This window comes from Pseudophryne corroboree, chromosome 1 (genome assembly GCF_028390025.1).
Source record: "Pseudophryne corroboree isolate aPseCor3 chromosome 1, aPseCor3.hap2, whole genome shotgun sequence".
Lineage (NCBI taxonomy): Eukaryota > Metazoa > Chordata > Amphibia > Anura > Myobatrachidae > Pseudophryne > Pseudophryne corroboree.
This window is the reverse complement of record NC_086444.1, coordinates 82,758,105-82,775,307: the sequence shown is the minus strand read 5'-3', so window position 1 is coordinate 82,775,307 and position 17,203 is coordinate 82,758,105. Positions and strand designations below refer to the sequence as shown.

Here is a 17,203-nt window from a genome sequence, read left to right as displayed (position 1 = left end):
CGGGTGAGACCGCGCTCCTTACCCTAAGGCCGCCTGCTTCACACTGTCCCCCAGCTTGCAAGGGGGGACAGTGACTCACTCGCCACCTCTTCGCTCCCGAGGGGGTGGCGGCCGGCTGCCAGGGCGAGCGTTCCCCTGCAGCGGGGCGCGATCAGGCCCCTCTGAAGCCAAATGTTCAGTCAGCGGGAGCAGTGGCTCAAGACCATGCAGGGCGGACACTGCTCCCTCCCCTCAGTCCCTCACTGCAGGGAGGCTGTCGCCAGCAGCCGCCCTGTAAAACAAAAAACTCTGAAAAGAAAAATTAAACTTTTTCTAAAGAAGCTCAGTAGATCTTCCCTAGCTGTGACCGGCTCCTCCGGGCACATTTTCTAAACGTAGTCTGGTAGATGGGGCATAGAGGGAGGAGCCAGTCCAAACTATTGAACCCTTAAAGTGCCAATGGCTCCTGGTGGACCCATCTATACCCCATGGTACTAATATAGACCCCAGCATCCTCTAGGACGTAAGAGAAAAGTAAGCGGTTATTCCTGCTACAGGAGGTGCTACTAAGCACTGACAGGGTAACCAAATGTTTGCAAAAGTCAAATTAACTTTTAAGTCTTTTTTTTTTTTTATCTTATAAATTAAGCAAATGAAAAAAAGGTCAGAAATATGCCAACGATTATATTTGTATCCTGCAGAGGTGTGTCCACTTCTTTTCTCTGAAACTGCCCATTTTATTAGAGGAACCAAACTTTTGCATATAAATCTATACCCGCACTATAAAATACCACATACACCAAACCATAAAACCCCACACAAATCTTTCCTACACACGCGAATCCACATCCAACCCCCCACCCACAAAAACAAATCTCACAGGGTGATATGTACAGATAGTGACATATAAACAAACATAAAATACATACATATATATGCACAACACACAATGAAATAAACACACACACAATGGTTTATACACACAAAAACAATGCAAAATAAATAGAAAAATAAAAAATGAGGTAAAAATGGAGAATACGAACTGCAATATTTACTTTGCTGCTACCCTTGAAGTCTTCCTGATCAAAATCAAAATGGCGACAAAGTGCTCCAACAGTAAAAAGCGATCTTAGGAGAGCTGGTTTGTTTGTTGTTAAGACTGTGCTATTTGGGTCATCCTGATGTTCCGTTTTTAACTTTATTAGCGCACCTAAAAATAAAACAAAAAATATATTTCAATAAAATGTACAACTCCACTTTCAATTCATTAAATGACCAATGTGTTTTCTCCTGGGCCAGAGACTCATAATGGGGTTTCCCACTGTCCACAGGACGTACAGAACTTGGCAAGGAAGAAACAGTAATACTCTAATTCTTCCTTAACCCTCTCCTGCGGAGCTCAGTTTTCATAAAGGTATAAAAGGGATCAGTACGTATTACCGCCGGTCGGAATACCGACACCGGGATCCCGGCGGTCGGAATACCGACACCGGGATCCCAACCGGCACAATCCAGACAGGGGGGTGAGCGCAACGTAGCCCCTTGCGGGCTCGCTGCGTTGCGGGCATGGCATTTATTCTCCCTCTATGGGTGTCGTGGACACCCACAGAGGGAGACTATGTCGGGATTGTGCCGGTTGGGATCCCGGTGTCGGTATTCCGACCGCCGGAATTCCGTCCGGCGGGATCTTGACCGCATACCGTATAAGACTACATACAAGCAATGACTGATGAAAACAAGAAAAACTCCAAAAGAACCAAACCACCAATATTCACAGACAATTGATCATCCCAGGTGGAATAGTGTCAACCCGTCTCTATAGAACTAGGGAAAAACATTCTCCTGATTCATATAGCAGGCTGAAATTGCACCCAAGATGGGGTTTGCGCATAACACAATGGAGAATGACGACATTGGGAACCTGCAGGAGAAGCAACATTTAAACAAAGCTAGCTCACAGAAACCTCTGATACTGCTCAGATAGAGGGAAGGACCAGTATATGGACAAACTGTGAAATAGGGCGATAGGAATGGTCCCAGTTTACACGTTCACTCTCCAGGATAGCAGTCCGTTACATTTGGAAGAGTATAGACAGAGCTGCATAAGCCAGTTTCCTGCAATGGCTTCGCCTTGGAGAAAGGCAAGGAGGCAGAGTAAGTGTAAGCTGTGGAAGGTAAATTGGTAGTCTACGCTATCATTGAAATAAAATGTTTCACACTGTGTAAATCACACTTAAGCCCTGCAGCTTTGACTGTCTGGGTCACCTGGAGTCAGAAAATAGAGCCCAAGAAGTCAAATTGAACAGGAGAAGGCAAGCTGTGGAAGACTACCAAAACCCAAAGCCTGATGACTCAGTGGCCTCATTCACTGACCAGATATCCTTTCTTACAGCTGCAGGGCTTAGGGTTAACAATTATGGAAGGATTCAGAAAAGCAGCCTTAAAAATCTGGAGGAGTTTGCAGAGCTCGATTTTGAGGCAGTAAGGCCCTTACCAACAGTTGTCTGAGAAATTACACTTGTGTGGCAGATACTTTCCCCTAACAAGCGAGGGGAAATATGGACTTTTGTCTTTGAATTGGGGCCTTCTGATAAGACCTGCAGGCACAGTAACACGCCTGTATCAGGGGTGCGTTACTTAGACAACACAATGACTCAAGCTGCTCCCCAGGTCAAGCACAGAGTAAGCACTGCACCGACTTTTCTATGGCCTTTGCTAGCTGGGCATTTAAAACTGAGGGACATATGTACAAACTAAATCAAATATATATTTCAGGAGGTTATGCACAATATCTGGAGGAAGGATGGCAGACAAAGGATTTCACATAGAGAAGCAGCTTTAACGTAGACTCTGAAAAGCAACAGACACTTTACTCCATTCCACTGGCCATGACGTAGTCAACGTTCACACATCTCCTGCTTCCATGCAACCCAAGCCGTAAGTAAGCTTTTGGCTGGCTACATCCGGCAAACTTGGCCTGTCTTAGGACACAAATGTGTCTCCTCCAGGCTCTAGCTGTCCCCCACTAACTCTGGTCTGCAAGAAACAAAAACCCGTAAACTGCAACAAGCAGTAAGGTTTCACGCCCCCTATTCCAGGGCTTTTTAAAGAGGATTATTTTCCACTTGAAGATTGTCAAGGGTGTCCATCCTTAGTATGCTTGAGCATGTCAAGTGGGCAATGCGCCCACTACCCTGAACTACTTTGCTGCTTCTGGTTCCACTGAGACAGTTATTGGAGGCAGAGGGATGAATCTGAAATCCCATAGTGTAACGTAATTTATCCCCAGTCTGGTCATTGCTAGCTCTCCTGGACATATTACAACGGCTTCTCTGGTGCAGCATAATATTTTACAGATAGCCATATTTTACAAATGAAAGGAGAAAAAAATAAGAATTTACTTACCGATAATTCTATTTCTCATAGTCCGTAGTGGATGCTGGGGACTCCGTAAGGACCATGGGGAATAGCGGCTCCGCAGGAGACTGGGCACATCTAAAGAAAGCTTTAGGACTATCTGGTGTGCACTGGCTCCTCCCCCTATGACCCTCCTCCAAGCCTCAGTTAGGATACTGTGCCCGGACGAGCGTACACAATAAGGAAGGATTTTGAATCCCGGGTAAGACTCATACCAGCCACACCAATCACACCGTATAACCTGTGATCTGAACCCAGTTAACAGCATGATAACAGAGGAGCCTCTGAAAGATGGCTCACAACAATAATAACCCGATTTTTGTAACAATAACTTTGTACAAGTATTGCAGACAATCCGCACTTGGGATGGGCGCCCAGCATCCACTACGGACTATGAGAAATAGAATTATCGGTAAGTAAATTCTTATTTTCTCTAACGTCCTAAGTGGATGCTGGGGACTCCGTAAGGACCATGGGGATTATACCAAAGCTCCCAAACGGGCGGGAGAGTGCGGATGACTCTGCAGCACCAAATGAGAGAACTCCAGGTCCTCCTCAGCCAGGATATCAATTTTGTAGAATTTTAGAAACGTATTTGCTCCTGACCAAGTAGCTGCTCGGCAAAGTTGTAAAGCCGAGACCCCTCGGGCAGCCGCCCAAGATGAGCCCACCTTCCTTGTGGAGTGGGCATTTACAGATTTTTGGCTGTGGCAGGCCTGCCACAGAATGTGCAAGCTGAATTGTACTACAAATCCAACGAGCAATAGTCTGCTTAGAAGCAGGAGCACCCAGCTTGTTGGGTGCATACAGGATAAACAGCGAGTCAGATTTCCTGACTCCAGCCGTCCTGGAAACATATATTTTCAGGGCACTGACAACGTCTAGCAACTTGGAGGCCTCCAAGTCCCTAGTAGCCGCAGGCACCACCAATAGGTTGGTTCAGGTGAAACGCTGAAACCACCTTGGGGAGAAACTGAGGACGAGTCCTCAATTCCGCCCTGTCCGAATGGAAAATCAGATAAGGGCTTTTTCAGGATAAAGCCGCCCATTCTGACACGCGCCTGGCCCAGGCCAGGGCCAACAGCATGACCACTTTTCATGTGAGATATTTTAACTCCACAGATTTAAGTGGTTCAAACCAATGTGACTTTTGGAACCCAAAACTACATTGAGATCCCAAAGTGCCACTGGAGGCACAAAAGGAGGCTGTATATGCAGTACCCCTTTTACAAACGTCTGAACTTCAGGGACTGAAGCTAGTTCTTTTTTGGAAGAAAATTGACAGGGCCGAAATTTGAACCTTAATGGACCCCAATTTCAGGCCCATAGACACTCCTGTTTGCAGGAAATGTAGGAATCGACCCAGTTGAATTTCCTCCGTCGGGCCTTACTGGCCTCGCACCACGCAACATATTTTCGCCAATTGCGGTGATAATGTTTTTGCGGTTACATCCTTCCTGGCTTTGATCAGGATAGGGATGACTTCATCTGGAATGCCTTTTTTCCTTCAGGATCCAGCGTTCAACCGCCATGCCGTCAAACGCAGCCGCGGTAAGTCTTGGAACAGACAGGGTCCTTGCTGGAGCAGGTCCCTTCTTAGAGGTAGAGGCCACGGATCTTCCGTGAGCATCTCTTGAAGTTCCGGTTACCAAGTTCTTCTTGGCCAATCCGGAACCACGAATATAGAGCTTACTCCTCTCCATCTTATCAATCTCAGTACCTTGGGTATGAGAGGCAGAGGAGGGAACACATACCCTGACTGGTACACCCACGGTGTTACCAGAGCGTCTACAGCTTATTGCCTGAGGGTCCCTGGACCTGGCGCAATACCTGTCGAGTTTTTAATCATGTGGAAGACTTCTGGGTGAAGTCCCCACTCTCCCGGGTGGAGGTCGTGCTGAGGAAGTCTGCTTCCCAGTTGTCCACTCCCGGAATGAATACTGCTGACAGTGCTATCACATGATTTTCCGCCCAGCGAAGAATCCTTGCAGCTTCTGCCATTGCCCTCCTGCTTCTTGTGCCACCCTGTCTGTTTACGTGGGTGACTGCCGTGATGTTGTCCGACTGGATCAACACAGGCTGACCTTGAAGCAGAGGTCTTGCTAAGCTTAGAGCATTGTAAATGTCCCTTAGCTTCAGGATATTTATGTGAAGTGATGTCTCCAGGCTTGACCATAAGCCCTGGATATTCCTTCCCTGTGTGACTGCTCCCCAGCCTCGCAGGCTGGCATCCGTGGTCACCAGGACCCAGTCCTGAATGCCTAATCTGCGGCCCTCTAGAAGATGAGCACTCTGCAACCACCACAGGAGGGACACCCTTGTCCTTGGTGACAGGGTTATCCGCTGATGCATCTGAAGATGCGACCCGGACCATTTGTCCAGCAGGTCCCACTGGTGCGTGGAATCTGTCGAATGGGATTGCTTCGTAGGAAGCCACCATTTTACCCAGAACCCTTGTGCATTGATGCACTGAGACTTGGCTCGGTTTTAGGAGGTTCCTGACTAGCTCGGATAACTCCCTGGCTTTCTCCTCCGGGAGAAACACCTTTTTCTGGACTGTGTCCAGGATCATCCCTAGGAACAGAAGACACGTCGTCGGAACCAGGTGCGATTTTGGAATATTGAGAATCCAATCGTGCTGCCGCAACACTACCTGAGATAGTGCTACACCGACCTCCAACTGTTCCCTGGATCTTACCCTTATCAGGGAATTGTCCAAGTAAGGGATAACTAAAATTCACTTCCTTCGAAGGAATATCATCATTTCGGCCATTACCTTGGTAAAGACCCGGGGTGCCGTGGACCATCCATACGGCAGCGTCTGAACTGATAGTGACAGTTCTGTACCATAAACCTGAGGTACCCTTGGTGAGAAGGGTAAATTTTGACATGAAGGTAAGCATCCTTGATGTCCCGAGACATCATGTAGTCCCCTTCTTCCAGGTTCGCAATCACTGCTCTGAGTGACTCAATCTTGAATTTGAACCTCTGTATGTAAGTGTTCAAAGATTTTAGATTTAGAATCGGTCTCACCGAGCCGTCCGGCTTCGGTACCACAACAGTGTGGAATAATACCCCGTTCTCTGTTGCAGGAGGGGTATCTTGATTATCACCTGCTGGGAATACAGCTTGTGAATGGCTTCCAAAACTGTCTCCCTGTCAGAAGGAGACATCGGTAAAGCCGACTTTAGGAAACGGCGAGGGGGAGACGTCTCGAATTCTAATTTGTACCCCTGAGATATCACCTGAAGGATCCAGGGGTCTACTTGCGAGTGAGCCCACTGCGCGCTGAAATTCATTGAGACGGGCCCCCCACCGTGCCTGATTCTGCTTGTAAAGCCCCAGCGTATACTGAGGGCTTGGCAGAGGCGGGAGAGGGTTTCTGTTCCTGGGAACTGGCTGATTTCTGCAGCCTTTTTCCTCTCCCTCTGTCACGGGGCAGAAATGAGGAACCTTGTCCACGAAAAGACTGCGCCTGATAATACGGCATCTTCTCATGTTGAGAGGCGACCTGGGGTACAAACGTGGAATTCCCAGCTGTTGCCGTGGCCACCAGGTCTGAAAGACCGACCCCAAATAACTCCTCCCCTTAATAAAGCAATACTTCCAAATGCCGTTTGGAATACGCATCACCTGACCACTGACGTGTCCATAACCCTCTACTGGTAGAAATGGACAACGCGCTTAGACTTGATGCCAGTCGGCAAATATTCCGCTGTGCATCACGCATATATAGAAATGCATCTTTTAAATGCTCTATAGGCAAAAATATACTGTCCCTATCTAGGGTATCAATATTTTCAGTCAGGGAATCCGACCACGCCAACCCAGCACTGCACATCCAGGCTGAGGCGATTGCTGGTCGCAGTATAACACCAGTATGTGTGTAAATACCTTTTAGGATACCCTCCTGCTTTCTATCAGCAGGATCCTTAAGGGCGGCCATCTCAGGCGAAGGTAGAGCCCTTACAAGCGTGTGAGCGCTTTATCCACCCTAGGGGGTGTTTCCCAACGCACCCTAACCTCTGGCGGGAAAGGATATAATGCCAATAACATTTTAGAAATTATCAGTTGTTATCGGGGGAAACCCACGCATCATCACACACCTCATTTAATTTCTCAGATTCAGGAAAACTACAGGTAGTTTTTCCTCACCGAACATAATACCCCTTTTTTGGTGGTACTCGTATTATCAGAAATGTGTAAAACATTTTTCATTGCCTCAATCATGTAACGTGTGGCCCTACTGGAAGTCACATTCGTCTCTTCACCGTCGACACTGGAGTCAGTATCCGTGTCGGCGTCTATATCTGCCATCTGAGGTAACGGGCGCTTTAGAGCCCCTGACGGCCTATGAGACGTCTGGACAGGCACAAGCTGAGTAGCCGGCTGTCTCATGTCAACCACTGTCTTTTATACAGAGCTGACACTGTCACGTAATTCCTTCCAACAGTTCATCCACTCAGGTGTCGACCCCCTAGGGGGTGACATCACTATTACAGGCAATCTGCTCCGTCTCCACATCATTTTTCTCCTCATACATGTCGACACAAAAGTACAGACATACAGCACACACACAGGGAATGCTCTGATAGAGGACAGGACCCCACTAGCCCTTTGGGGAGACAGAGGGAGAGTTTGCCAGCACACACCAGAGCGCTATATATATATATACAGGGATAACCTTATATAAGTGTTTTTCCCCTTATTGCTGCTGTATAGTTAATACTGCGACTAATTAGTGCCCCCCTCTCTTTTTTAACCCTTTCTGTAGTGTAGTGACTGCAGGGGAGAGTCAGGGAGCTTCCCTCCAACGGAGCTGTGAGGGAAAATGGCGCCAGTGTGCTGAGGAGATAGGCTCCGCCCCCTTATCGGCGGCCTTATCACCCGTTTTTCTATGTATTCTGGCAGGGGTTAAATGCATCCATATAGCCCAGGAGCTATATGTGATGCATTTTTTGCCATCCAAGGTGTTTTTATTGCGTCTCAGGGCGCCCCCCCCCAGCGACCGAAGTGTGAAGTGTGCTGAGAGCAATGGCGCACAGCTGCAGTGCTGTGCGCTACCTTGTTGAAGACAGGACGTCTTCTGCCGCCGATTTTCCGGACCTCTTCTGCCTTCTGGCTCTGTAAGGGGGCCGGCGGCGCGGCTCTGGGACCCATCCAAGCTGGGCCTGTGATCGTCCCTCTGGAGCTAATGTCCAGTAGCCTAAGAAGCCCAATTCACTCTGCACGCAGGTGAGTTCGCTTCTTCTCCCCTTAGTCCCTCGATGCAGTGAGCCTGTTGCCAGCAGGTCTCACTGAAAATAAAAAACCTAATCTTAAACTTTCACTAAGAAGCTCAGGAGAGCCCCTAGTGTGCACCCTTCTCGTTCGGGCACAGAGATCTAACTGAGGCTTGGAGGAGGGTCATAGGGGGAGGAGCCAGTGCACACCAGATAGTCCTAAAGCTTTCTTTAGATGTGCCCAGTCTCCTGCGGAGCCGCTATTCCCCATGGTCCTTACGGAGTCCCCAGCATCCACTTAGGACGTTAGAGAAATAAGATTTTACTCACCGGTAAATCTATTTCTCGTAGACCGTAGTGGATGCTGGGAACTCCATAAGGACCATGGGAAATAGCGGGCTCCGAAGGAGGCTGGGCACTCTAGAAAGATTTATGACTACCTGGTGTGCACTGGCTCCTCCCACTATGACCCTCCTCCAAGCCTCAGTTAGGACACTGTGCCCGGACGAGCTGACATAATAAGGAAGGATTTTGAATCCCGGGTAAGACTCATACCAGCCACACCAATCACACCGTATAACTCGTGATACTATACCCAGTTAACAGTATGAAATATAACTGAGCCTCTCAACAGATGGCTCAACAATAACCCTTTAGTTAGGCAATAACTATATACAAGTATTGCAGACAATCCGCACTTGGGATGGGCGCCCAGCATCCACTACGGACTACGAGAAATAGATTTACCGGTGAGTAAATTCTTATTTTCTCTGACGTCCTAGTGGATGCTGGGAACTCCGTAAGGACCATGGGGATTATACCAAAGCTCCCAAACGGGCGGGAGAGTGCGGATGACTCTGCAGCACCGAATGAGAGAACTCCAGGTCCTCCTCAGCCAGGGTATCAATTTTGTAGAATTTTGCAAACGTGTTTGCCCCTGACCAAGTAACAGCTCGGCAAAGTTGTAAAGCCGAGACCCCTCGGGCAGCCGCCCAAGATAAGCCCACCTTCCCTGTGGAATGGGCTTTCACTGATTTAAGATGCGGCAGTCCAGCCGCAGAATGCGCCTGCTGAATCGTGTCACAGATCCAGCGAGCGATAGTCTGCTTAGAAGCAGGAGCACCCAGCCTGTTGGGTGCATACAGGATAAATAGCGAGTCAATTTTTCTGACTCTAGCCGTCCTGGAAACATAATTTTTCAAGGCCCTGACTACGTCCAGTAACTTGGAATCCTCCAAGTCCCTAGTAGCCGCAGGCACCACAATAGGTTGGTTCAAGTGAAAAGCTGATACCACCTTAGGGAGAAACTGGGGACGAGTCCTCAATTCTGCCCTATCCATATGGAAAATCAGATAAGGACTTTTATATGACAAAGCCGCCAATTCTGATACACGCCTGGCCGAAACCAAGGCCAATAACATGACCACTTTCAACGTGAGATATTTTAGATCCACGGTTTTTAGTGGTTCAAACCAATGTGATTTTAAGAAACTCAACACCACGTTGAGATCCCAAGGTGCCACTGGAGGCACAACCGGGGGCTGAATATGCAGCACTCCTTTTACAATGTCTGAACTTCAGGTACTGAAGCTAATGCTTTCTGGAAGAAAATCGACAGAGCCGAGATCTGTATCTTAATGGAGCCTAATTTTAGGCCCATAGACACTCCTGCTTGTAGGAAATGCAGAAATCGACCTAGTTGAAATTCCTCTGTTGGGGCCTTTTTTGGCCTCACACCAAGCAACATATTTCCGCCATATGCGGTGATAATGTTTTGCAGTTACATCTTTCCTGGCTTGAATCAGCGTAGGAATGACTTCCTCCGGAATGCCCTTTTCCTTTAGGATCCGGCGTTCAACCGCCATGCCATCAAAACGTAGCCGCGGTAAGTCTTGGAACAGACAGGGCCCCTGCTGCAGCAGGTCCTGTCTGAGCGGCAGAGGCCATGGGTCCTCTGATACATTTTTTTGAAGTTCTGGGTACCAGGCTCTTCTTGGCCAATCCGGAACCACGAGTATCGTTCTTACTCCTCGCCTTCTTATTATTCTCAGTACCTTTGGTATGAGAGGCAGAGGGGGGAACACAGAAAACGACTGGTACACCCACGGTGTTACCAGAGCGTCCACAGCTATCGCCTGAAGGTCCCTTGACCTGGCGCAATATCTTTTATAGCTTTTTGTTGAGGCGGGACGCCTTCATGTCCACCTGTGGCCTTTCCCAATGGTGTACAATTCTTTGGAAGACTTCTGGATGAAGTCCCCACACTCTCGGGTGGAAGTCGTGTCTGCTGAGAAGATCTGCTTCCCAGTTGTCCACTCCGGGAATGAACACTGCTGACAGTGCTAACACATGATTTTCCGCCCATCGGAGAATCCTTGTGGCTTCTGCCATCGCCATCCTGCTTCCTGTGCCGCCCTGTTGGTTTACATGGGCGACTGCCGTGATGTTGCCTGATTGGATCAGGACCGGCTGGTTTTGAAGCAGAGGCCTTGCCTGACTCAGGGCATTGTAAATGGCCCTCTGTTCCAGAATATTTATGTAGGGAAGTCACCTGACTTGACCAAAGTCCCTGGAAGTTTCTTCCCTGTGTGACTGCCCCCCAGCCTCAAAGGCTGGCATCCATGGTCACTAGGACCTAGTCCTGTATGTCGAACCTGCGGCCCTCTTGAAGATGGGCACTCTGCAGCCACTACAGTAGAGATACCCTGGTCCTTGGAGACAGGGTTATCAGCCTAATGCATCTGAAGATGCGACCCGGACCACTTGTCCAACAGGTCCCCCTGAAAAGTTCTTGCATGGAACCTGCCGAATGGGATTGCTTCGTAGGAAGCTAACATTTTTCCCAGGACTCACGTGCAATGATGCACCGATAACTGTTTTGGCTTCAGGAGGTCTCTGACTAGAGATGACAGCTCCTTGGCTTTCTCCACCGGGAGAAACACTTATTTCTGGTCTGTGTCCAGAACCATCCCCAGGAACAGTAGACGTGTCGTAGGAACCAGCTGTGACTCTGGACTGTTTAGAATCCAACCGTGCTGTTGTAGCACTTTCCAAAATAGTGCTACCCCGACTAGCAACTGCTCCTTGGACCTCGCCCTTATAAGGAGATTGTCCAAGTACGAGATAATTAAAACTCCCCTTTTTCAAAGGAGTATCATCATTCCGGCCATTACCTTGGTAACACCCTCGGTGCCATGTACAGTCCAAACGGCAGAGTCTGGACTTGGTAATGGTAATCCTGTACCACAAATCTGAGGTACTCCTGACGAGGATAGTAAATAGGGACATGCAGGTAAGCATCCTTGATGTCCCGGGATACCATGTAATCCCCCTCGTCCAGGCTTGCAATAACCGCCCTGAGCGATTCCATCTTGAACTTGAATTTTTTATGCATGTGTTCAAGGATTTTAAATATAACGAAGGGTCACACCGAACCATGCGGTTTCGGTACCCCAACCGTGTGGAATAGTAACCCCGTCCTTGTTGAAGTAGGGGCACCTTAAGTATTACCTGCTGGGAATACAGCTTATTAATTGCCTCTAGCACAGCCTCCCTGCCTGAGGGAGTTGTCGGCAAGGCATATTTGAGGAAACGGCGGGGGGAAGACATCTCGAATTCCAGCTTGTACCCCTGAAATACTACTTGAATGAAACAGGGATCCACCTGTGAGCGAGCCCACTGATCGCTGAAACTTTTGAGACGGCCCCCCACCGTACCTGGCTACACCTGTGGAGCCCCCGCGTCATGCTGTGGACTCAGAGGAAGCGAGAGAAGAATTATGATTCTGGGAACAGGCTGACTGGTGCAGCTTTTTCCCTCTTCCCTTGTCTCTGTACAGAAAGGAAACGCCTTTGACCCGCTTGCTTTTCTGAAGCCGAAAGGACTGTACCTGATAATACAGTGCTTTCTTAGTCTGTGAGGAAAACTGAGGTAAAAATATTTCTTCCCAGCTGTTGCTGCGGATACGAGGTCCCAGAGACCATCCCCAAATAATTCCTCACTCTTATAAGGCAGAATCTCTATGCGCCTTTTAAGGTCAGCATCACCTGTCCAGTGACAGGTCTCTAATACCCTCCTGACAGAATGGACATTACATTCATTTTGGATGCCAGCCGGCAAAATATCCCTCTGTGCATCCCTCATATATAAGACGACGTCTTTAATATGTTCTCATGTTAGCAAACTAGCATGTTTGACAGGGTCACCGACCACGCTGCAGCAGCACGCTCTGAAGGTTTCAGTCTAGTACCTGAGTGTGTAAATACAGACTTCAGGATAGCCTCCTGCTTTTTATCAACAGGTACCTTCAAAGTGGCCGTTCCTAAAACGGCAGTGCCACCTATTTTGACAACCGTGTGAGCGCCTTATCCACCCTAGGGGATATCTCCCAGCGTAACTTATCCTCTGGCGGGAAAAGGTACGCCATCAGTAACTTTTTAGAAATTACCAGTTTCTTATCAGGGGGAACCCACGCTTTTCACACACTTCATTCATTCATCTGATGGGGGAACAAAACACTGCCTGCTTTTTCTCCCCAAACATAAAAACCCCATTTTTAGAGGTTAATGTCAGAAATGTGTAACACATTATTTTTATTGCCGGGATCAAGTCACGGATGTTCCTAGTGGATTGTGTATATGTCTCAACCTTGTCGACACTGGAGTCAGACTCCGTGTCGACATCTGTGTCTGCCATCTGAATGAGCGGGCGTTTTTGAGCCCCTGATGGCTTTTGAGACGCCTGGGCAGGCACGGGCTGAGAAGCCGGCTGTCCCACAGCTGTTACGTCATCCACCCTTTTATGTAAGGAGTTGACACTGTCGGTTAATACCTTTTACCTAACCATCCACTCTGGTGTCGGCCCCACAGGGGGCGACATCACATTTATCGGCATCTGCTCCGTCACTATATAAGCCTCCTCCTCAAACATGTCGACACAGCTGTACCGACACACCGCACTCACACAGGGAATGCTCTGACTGAGGACAGGACCCACAAAGCCCTTTGGGGAGACAGAGAGAGAGTATGCCAGCACACACCAGAGCGCTATATAATGAGATTAACACTATAACTGAGTGAATTTTCCCCCATAGCTGCTTGTATATACAATATTGCGCCTAAATTTAGTGCCCCCCCTCTCTTTTTTACCCTTTGAGCCTGAAAACTACAGGGGAGAGCCTGGGGAGCTTTCTTCCAGTTGCACTGTGAAGAGAAAATGGCGCCAGTGTGTCTGAGGGAGATAGCTCCGCCCCTTTTCCGCGGCCTATTCTCCTGCTTTTTTCTGGATTCTGGCAGGGGTATTTACCACATATATAGCCTCTGGGGCTATATATTGTGGTATTTTTGCCAGCCAAGGTGTTTTTATTGCTGCTCAGGGCGCCCCCCCCCAAGCGCCCTGCACCCTCAGTGACCGGAGTGTGAAGTGTGTATGAGGAGCAATGGCGCACAGCTGCAGTGCTGTGCGCTACCTTGGTGAAGACTGATGTCTTCTGCCGCCGTTTTTCCGGACCTCTTCTTGCTTCTGGCTCTGTAAGGGGGACGGCGGCGCGGCTCCGGGACCGAACACCAAGGACTGGGCCTGCGGTCGATCCATCTGGAGCTAATGGTGTCCAGTAGCCTAAGAAGCCCAATCCGGCTGCAAGCAGGCGAGTTCGCTTCTTCTCCCCTTAGTCCCTCGCTGCAGTGAGCCTGTTGCCAGCAGGTCTCACTGAAAATAAAAAACCTAAATCTATACTTTCTTTCTAAGGGCTCAGGAGAGCCCCTAGTGTGCATCCAACCTCGGCCGGGCACAAGATCTAACTGAGGCTTGGAGGAGGGTCATAGTGGGAGGAGCCAGTGCACACCAGGTAGTCATAAATCTTTCTAGAGTGCCCAGCCTCCTTCGGAGCCCGCTATTCCCCATGGTCCTTACGGAGTTCCCAGCATCCACTAGGACGTCAGAGAAATAGAAGTTCGGGTGTGACTGACCTATGTAATGGGTGACCAGTGCTCATGAAACATCCAAAAAAAGAAAAAAACTGTATGGCCCTGAAATCAGAGGGAGGCCCAACCATGATGTCATCACTTGCTTTGGACCGCTACGTTATGTCAATGCACGATCAACCCTCTAGCCAGTGCTCCATCATTCAAAAAGAGTGACATTCAAACACCAAGTCCCAAGAGTAGACAGCAACAAGCCTTAAGAAACAAGGACACAAAATCCCTTCTCTCTTATCGATGGGGAACATTGTGGAAAACTGTGGTATGTCCCTGTGCTGTGCTCAATACTGTAAACCTGGACCCAGCATCAAAGTAGACAAAGGTATCGAAGCAGTAGAATTTGATTTAAGTGTGGCAGAAGACTACGTGGCTGCTCTACAAAGTTGCTCAGCAGAGGCACCACGTCAAACTGTCCATGAAATCCTCACTGGTGGAATGAGCCTGCACCAGGACCAGTTTTGCCAAAAGGTAGACCTGGCGGATAGTGAAGTGAAGCCAGTGAGCTAAGGTCTGTTTAGAGGCCGGCCAGCTATGTTTGTGAAGTTCAGAGAACAAAATAGATCCCACGTCCTAGCAATGTAAATACAGAGGGCCCAAACCACATCAAGGGTCGCCAACTCCGGAGACGAATTAAAGACAGAAAGGGAAGTTATTACAATTTCCTGATTAATGTAGATACTGGACAAAACTTTTGGAAGGAAGCCAAGGCACATTCTCAGAACTGCTCGATCTGGATGGAAAAGAAAAGGAGAGCGAAGGGACAGCATACTCAAAATCTGATACCCGCCAGGCCGAGGCAATAGCACGAAAAAAGAGAGAGTCTTCAAACCAAGCCAGTGAAGTTCCACTGTGTACAAGTTTTCAAAGAAGGAAACCTGAAGCGCTTTCAACACAAAAATCAGGGGCCACCGGTGGAACAACTGGTGGTTGAAGGTGGAGCACTTCCTGCTGGAAGGTTTGGACATACGGCACGGCAACAAGGATATCTTTTTCTGGAAAAGAACCAAGATCGTGGAGACGTAGGGAAAAAAAGCTAAAGGCCAAAATGCAAAACTGCATGAAAAAAAAACAACCACCAAGACCCAGGAAAAAACAAAAACAAGAGCCGGGATAAACAAAAAACTCGATTCAGACTGCGGACCTAACACCAATTGTAGTAGGCCTGCCAAACCCAGTGATAATGTCTGGCAGATAAATGTTTTAGTGCATTCTGCAAACTGCAGATGACAGAGGCTGAAAAGCCTTTTTCCATTAAGATGGTTGGCTCAAGAGCGACCCCTTTATGGCGAGTCGTTTCAGCAGAAAGTTCGGACGAAGAGGTAGATGCAAAGGGGGGGGAATTGTGGCCTGTCGAAGGACAGGCCAAGAAGATCTGCATACCAAGCTCGCCGGGTCAAATCAGGAGCGACCAGAAAAACGGTGCCTCCCTCCAACTTCAGCTTACAGAGAAGCCGCTGAATTAGGGAGATTGAAGGAAAGACGTAAAAAAGCAGCTAGGTGCACCGGACCACAAAAGTGTCCACCAGAAAAGCTCCCGGTTGCTTGATGCTGGGGCACAATCATGGAAGCTTGCTGTTTTGTTGATGTCCGGCTGCGCCAAACGATTCACCAACATCTGGAACACGGCTAGGTGAAGTAACTACTCGCCTTGGTGGATGCCTTGGCTGCTTAGAAAGTCCACCTACCAATTTTGAACTCCTGGGATGTGGACGGCCGACAGAGTTGAAAGGCTCCTAAACTGTGAGTTCCGCCTTGATGGTTTATGTACACAATGGCCGACGCTTTGTCGGACTGGACTTTGCCTGGCTTGTGATGTAGAAGAAACTTTGCCTGGCACAAGGCCATATACACCGCCCAAAGCTCTAAAACGTTGATTGGGTATTAACACTACCTGCGACGTCCACTGACTCTAAAAAGTGCAAAATGGATGACCTGTGTCCAAATGAGAAGCATGGAGACAACACATCAAGGAGTGGCGCATCTTCCAAGACAGGATAATTGTCTGGGATCAAAAATGAAGATGGGATCAGTTCCATCTGGACAGAAGATCTTAAAAAAGGTCTTGAGTGGTACTGAGCGTACTCCACCAACTCTAAACAGAACATGCCAGAATCGCAATTAAATTGAACCATTCAAAATGTCTGCAAGACATTAATTTAGATACATGGCCTGTACAAACATGTAAGAAATTTCAAACTTAACATATAATATCATCCTCCTTATTGCTTTGAATTGTTGAACCTTGGATTGCCTGTCACACGGTGCAATAGGGTTTTAGATTTCTTAATAAATAGACCACAAGAAGTTAGACTGGGACATTTGAAGTAATCTATTACTGGTACCCCACAGGTGTGTGTTTTAAGCCCACTTTTATTTTCATTATCCACTTATGATTGTGTTTCATCATCTGAGTCAAACTAGATCATAAAATTTGCTTATGACACAACAATTGTGCGGCTCATATGAGATGGAGATAAGATGTTGTACTGAGAAGAGGTGGAAAGGTTGGTTAGCTGGAATGAATCCAATTGCTTACTTCTAAATTTAAAAAAGACAAATCGGAAGACAAATAAGTCTAAATTATTACCGGTACTTATTGCAAACTTA

General features: G+C 48.1%; 1 protein-coding gene across 4 annotated transcripts in view; it reads right to left on the bottom strand.

The window, feature by feature from the left end:
• Nucleotides 1-17,203, bottom strand: part of NIPBL (NIPBL cohesin loading factor) — a 319,095-nt gene that overhangs the window by 94,667 nt on the left and 207,225 nt on the right. For 3 of the 4 annotated variants that reach the window (XM_063961101.1, XM_063961110.1, XM_063961082.1), the window contains exon 37: nucleotides 1,023-1,189. In XM_063961101.1, coding sequence (XP_063817171.1) covers nucleotides 1,023-1,189 — 167 coding nt within the window. The remainder of the gene's footprint in view (nucleotides 1-1,022; nucleotides 1,190-17,203) is intronic. The other variant, XM_063961092.1, reaches the window with a different exon arrangement.